Source organism: Hibiscus syriacus, unplaced genomic scaffold, assembly GCF_006381635.1.
Source record: "Hibiscus syriacus cultivar Baekdansim isolate YM2019G1 unplaced genomic scaffold, ASM638163v2 tig00110239_pilon, whole genome shotgun sequence".
Classification (NCBI taxonomy): domain Eukaryota; kingdom Viridiplantae; phylum Streptophyta; class Magnoliopsida; order Malvales; family Malvaceae; genus Hibiscus; species Hibiscus syriacus.
The window spans coordinates 1,435,746-1,441,745 of NW_024062641.1; the positions used below are offsets into that span (position 1 = coordinate 1,435,746).

The 6,000-nt window shown below is 35.1% G+C and overlaps 1 protein-coding gene across 1 annotated transcript; it reads left to right on the forward strand.

Moving 5' to 3' along the window:
• The first annotated feature begins 945 nt into the window (after positions 1-945).
• LOC120114685 (auxin-responsive protein SAUR50-like) lies at positions 946-1,567 on the forward strand. The gene has a single exon (XM_039135503.1). The coding sequence runs from the start codon at positions 1,079-1,081 to the stop codon at positions 1,394-1,396; it is 318 nt and encodes a 105-aa protein (XP_038991434.1). The 5' UTR covers positions 946-1,078; the 3' UTR covers positions 1,397-1,567.
• The last annotated feature ends 4,433 nt before the right edge of the window (positions 1,568-6,000 follow it).

The following is a 6,000-nucleotide window of genomic DNA, read 5'->3' on the forward strand; positions in this document are numbered from 1 at the left end:
CGTAGAAACTGAGACCACGAGTGGCACTTTCTGGACCTTAGAACATGGGGAAATTAGAGAGAAAGAGTTTGTGGTGCCATGTATCATAAGGAGGGAGAGCAAGTTGTTCTCATTTAATTTGAAATTTATGATCTGATTATGACTATGTTCATATTTGGTAGTTCCACCTGCAAGCCGAGCTCAAGGACCACCATTACCAAAGTCCATAAATATTCATATACCAAGAGGTCATCTGCAAGAAAAGGGAACTCTTTATTTGCATAATGTGCATGATTAATGCAATTGAGAATATGATATGGGATTCAAATGTGCTCAAATTATATCAAACAATCACACGTGCCACTGAAAGTTTTAGTATTTCAAATGAGGATGGGATTATGTTTAGGAATAGCTAATGTCTTCTCTCTTGACCTGCCCTTTTTTTTCAACACTGTATGGTCCAGTGGGGCAGTTTCTGTCCTCCCAATCTCACCATTTTTTTAATTGTTAAGGCGCAATTTGCTATGGCACATTGGCAACTAAGGTTGGGAGTTCCTGATTCATTGAATCATTGCCAAACTTAGGCTATTAGAAACCATGGTTATATATTTCGATAAGATTGCATAATTTTTGGACACCAACTTTGACTGGTTCTACTCGTGTAATAACTAGCTAATTAGTAATTCCTTTTTAAGATTTACTAGGTAACCTATACCAACCAAAATCAGACATAGGAAAATGAAGGGAGGTGGGCTAGTCCTCGAGTAATAGAGGGAAGGTTGAAGCCCGAGAGAGAGAGAGAGAGCTGGACCATGGTGTCTTTTTGTAGGGCAACAGACAACAAGTTGGAGTAATCCCAATGAGGTTGCCTTTGAGGGTCCTCCTGTAACTCGTGTACAAACCCCCAAAAACACCCATGGTTTGTCCTTTGTCCTCACAAGGCCACAACTTAACATGACTCTGTTTCTCCATCCTTTTCGAACTCTATTACCTAACCATATAAATATATGTATACATATCCCCCCCTTCCATTCCAACCTTCATCACATCTATCTAAACTCTTCTCTCAAATCTAAACCCCAGTAGGAGTTCAAAGAAGATGGCCATCAGGAAATCAAACAAGTTGCCTCAGACAGCAGCCATCAAGCAAATCCTGAAGAGGTGCTCCAGCTTAGGAAAGAAACAAAGCTACGATGATGAGCAGGGACTCCCTCTGGATGTCCCGAAAGGCCATTTCGTTGTATATGTGGGTGAAAACAGAAGCAGATACATTGTCCCCATCTCTTTCTTGAACCGACCCGAGTTTCAGAGTTTGCTTCATCAAGCTGAAGAAGAATTTGGGTTTTATCACGACAGGGGTCTCACCATTCCTTGTGAAGTAGTTGCTTTCCAGTCTCTGACATCCATGCTCAGATGAAAAATATGAAATTGATTCATTGCTTCTGTCATCAGAATTTCTCCTTCTTATCTTCTTTTTTTCCATTTTACCAAGTTGTTTAAACTCTAACCCCAAAACCCATAAACATTATTTAATTTATGTGGGTTTTTAGACTTGTATATCAACTGCCAATGCACCCCCACTCTGTGATGGAAGGGAACTAATATCAAGATATTTGGCGTTACCCATCGTCTCATTTATCTTATTTTCCTTGCATATTTGTTATGTCTCCTAGTCTTCGGTTTATTTATGATTAAAAAAACAGCTATAACTAACAGACAGACAGACATATGTCATTGGAATGTTCTAGCACAGATGATGAAACCAAACCCAAAAGAATTCTGAAAGGAAATTACAATTCTGGTTTTCCGACTTGCAATCCTAATTCCTATGCAAGTTTGAGTTCTTTTCCCACAACATGTGTGCGGACTGCACAATACTTTGCCCACTTGATTCCATCAGAAATACAGTTTTTTCTTCTTTTTACACATTCTGTTTTATCGATCATTTGACCTCTACAATACATGTTTGAAACAAAACCACTAATGAACGTTCAACATCCATCTAGAAGAATCTAATGAATAATTTCATTAGTGGAAAAGAATATTGCTTTTCTTAAAAATTTTGAGTTTGAACAACTATATATGTAGGTTATGGCCGATTCATACTCTCATATACGAATTTTCTTGAATTATTTACTTATTTTATTAATAATGTCAACTTCATTCAGAAATTATGGATCTGTTACGGTCAGGGTTTTAAAAAACGTTTCGCGACCGCGATTTCGTCCACGATATAGCGGTTTCACCGCTGTCCGAGTTACCCGTTATACCTGCAATAACACCCAATAGCGTCTGTAACGGCTGTAATAACATTCGCGACGGCCACAATCACAATAAATTCGAAATGACCGAAAACACGACCGTGACTTAAAATCTTGGATACTGTTAGGGTGTGTATATATTATCTATAACTAAAAAAAATTCTAAACATAATTATCCTATACCATCCGGAGGATCCACAAAGATGAAATCAAGTATATTATATGTAGTGAAGTGATGAGCCACAAACTGGACGGTTCAGATGATGTTTTTGATAGATATAACACTGTAATATAATATTTTCCACAATAGCGATGCAGGGTTGCACTGCACTCTGTAAAATTTTAAAAATATTTTATTTGTTGCATTGGACCACCTTTAACATTAAAAAAAAACCCCTACTACTGCGCCTTACTGACCAGAGACTATGATCCTTAGATGGCAATAGTCGACATCAACCGATGCCATTTTCAGGCTGTTTCTACCTTTTGAATTTCGCTGCAGATAATCGAAAGAGTGACACGTAATTTTCAATTTAACTGGTATAAACAGTTTTCTTTTTTTTAAAAAAAATCATTTCGAAAATAAATTGTTTCAAGTAGGCTAATTATTTTGAGAGTACATTTTAAAAATATTATATATAATTATAAGAAATACTTGTGGTTGGTTGGTGTAAACAGTTTTGTTTAGGGGAATTAGGCTTCATCTATTCAGTTGGTTCAATGCTATCTGCCTACCTTGGAATTAATTAGTTCAGAGGCAACTCATAACTATAATTATAATGTAGCTAAATTATATAAGCATGCATTATAAATTGTAAAGCTAATAATAGAAAGGGCGTGGATTATATATAATCAGTGGAAATATTCCATGTGATCTTGTATTATATCAAATCAAGTGGTTACGATGTCGCTTTATATATTTCTGATAATGAGTACTACATGATAATGAATTTTAAGCACGGGTGGCAACGGGTTAGGCGAGGACGGTTTTGCATTACCCATTTCATTCCCAATATTTGTGGGTACGATTTTAGAGAATCCTCATTATATGTTTCGAGAATTTTTTATTCTAATACCTACCCCTTACGGATCTTTGGGCATTTCGGTTAGTCCTCATCCCAAAAAATAAATAAACATTTTTGAAATCAATACAACACTTAAAACTTGTAAGATATATCAGATTGTTTCAAATTGATCTCTAATATGAAAGTTTCAAACGTCAATATTCATCTAACACCCAATGTATATGTACAATTTTAACAATTTTCAATCTAATGTATAATAAATGAGAAAAAAAAATTAAACTTCAATTTTAGTTCCTTTGAGATGTCACAGTGACAACACGTAATCTCACATACATTTTTCGGGGATCTCACGGTTATTTTTGTAAGATCAATGATCCCTACAATTATTTTTTGGAATTCTCACGATTATTCACACGGGTATGGTTCGGTTATTCCCACGGAGCGGATATAGCAATCCTCATCCCCATTTAAGCTTCAGGGATAAAACTTCCCCTATCCCCATCCCCGTGGGTAAAGATTTCGGTTTTTCTTCATCTCGTCGGTTCGAACGCCCACGGGTTTCAATTTTTCCCCACCCGATCACCACCCTAATTTCAAGCCTAATGGTATTTTTTTATTATCACCTAAACCTTGATTACAAAGTTGTTCGATGTATTAATACCTATTCAGAGTTAGTTATGAACCTTATACAATTATCATCAAACTGCTATACCTAAACAAGGAAAACAAGGAGAAGAAAGACGTGAACTAATCTACCTCAATGTTAAAAAAATAATTGTTATTTTTAGAGTTTTCAAGTTTAAGTACCAGAAATTGTAGGGAATTTGAGTGTCAATTGTTAAATGATGAAAAGTCTTTAGAACAAACACTATGACTTGTAAACACCATACATTATTAATAAAAAGAAATAAAGAGAATTTTTTTAAAAAAAATATCTAAAATAAATTATTTTAGATGTTTAAACTTTATTCTTTTTATTAAATAAGTTTTTAACATTTTGTTTTATAACCTATTTGTTGAACTATGTTTTATAATGTTTTGATATAACAAATTAAGGAAAAATATTTTTGGACTTAATTAAATTTGCTCAAAGTTTTCAAAATATTTAAAAAATAATTAAAAGTCCATTAAACTAGGATTTGAGCAGAAAACTGTTTTTCAAAGCACGAAGTACCGATAATGTTTTTACAATATCGATACTATATTAACAGTATCAATATTGTTCATGTGGTACCGATACCAAAGGTAAGAGAAGTATCGATACTCTTAAGGTAGTATTGATACTACCAGCTTGCTCAAATTCCAGAATTCAAAATAGGTACCGATACTCAAAGGAGTATTGATACTACTTTACATAGTAGTATCGATACCATGAGCATAGTATCGATACTGGTCATACCCAACGGCCTTTAACGGCTAGTTTATTTAAAAATTATAAAGGTAGTACCGATACTCATTAAAGGAGTATGGATACTCCCTGTCTTGGCAATTTTATTTTGTAGAAAAATATTCCCCAACGGCTAGAAACGTCCACAAACACATTCCAACATATAAAAACAAGTTGAGGACATTTGAAGAGGTGTTAGAACACCTATCCAAACAATCAAACATAAGAGAAGAGCTTTTAACTCCTAGTTTCCTTTCTGTTGTAAATATTAGTGTTTAGTGAGCTTAATTTTGTAAACACCTACCTTGTAAGGGTTTTCTTGTTTACATTTCTTATCCTTTGTGAAAAGGGGAGTGGTTATAGCTAAGCCCTTTAAAAGCTAGGGAGTTTGCAAAGGTTATCTCTTTATCCTGTAAAAAAAAGAACAAATTAGTGAATTTGTTAGAAAATCCTTAGTGAGGAGCTAAAGTAGTGGATGCATACTTGGTTGAGAAGTCGAACCATTATAAATCCTTGTGTTAATTGTCTATCCTTTTAGTGTCCTTACTCCCAAACTCAAAATCCACTTCAACCCCTCTTGGCAATTAATTCAATTGATCATTGAGATTCATCACAAATATCCCAACAATTGGTATAAGAGCTTGACTCGTTAGAATGTTCAACAACCTTGATACGATCCTTGAAGAAGCTCTACCGATTCCAGATGCAACCGAGAAGATGGTTTCGACCTCCGACTCTTACTACATTAAAGACTCTCAACTGGTCAACAAGCCACCTTATTTCAATGGAGCAAATTATGCCTATTGGAAGAATATGATGATGCTATTAATTCAGCCAACGATCTAGGATCTTGGAACTCAATCATGAAAGGAAACTTCATTCCAACCGATGAGATGGATGATCGGAGTGATGGAGAGAAGAAGAAGTTCCAACTCAACGCAAAGGCTATGCACATTCTATTTTTTGCATTAGGCCCGGATGAATATGGAAGAGTTTCATCTTGTTCTAATGCTAAGGATATTTGGGACAAGCTACAAGTCACTCATGAAGGAACCAATGAAGTGAGGAAAACCAAAATCAGTATTCTCAATCATAGCTATGAGAATTTCAAGATGAAACTGGATGAAGACATCAAAGTTATGAAGGATATATTTTCCGTGATTGTCAACGGTCTCAAGGGATTTGGAGAAGTTATCCCTAATGAGAAGCTTGTGATGAAGATGATTTATTCTCTTTCAAAGTCTTGACAATAGAAGAAGATGACGATCATCAAATCTAAGCACCTAAAGACTCTTACTCTTGATGAGCTTATTGGTTCTCTTCTTACTCATGAGTTGATGATAAAGGA

What these genes read in the sequence shown, in the direction of transcription:
- LOC120114685 (XM_039135503.1), top strand. Translation starts at nt 1,079, where the DNA reads ATGGCCATCAGGAAATCAAACAAGTTGCCTCAGACAGCAGCCATCAAG.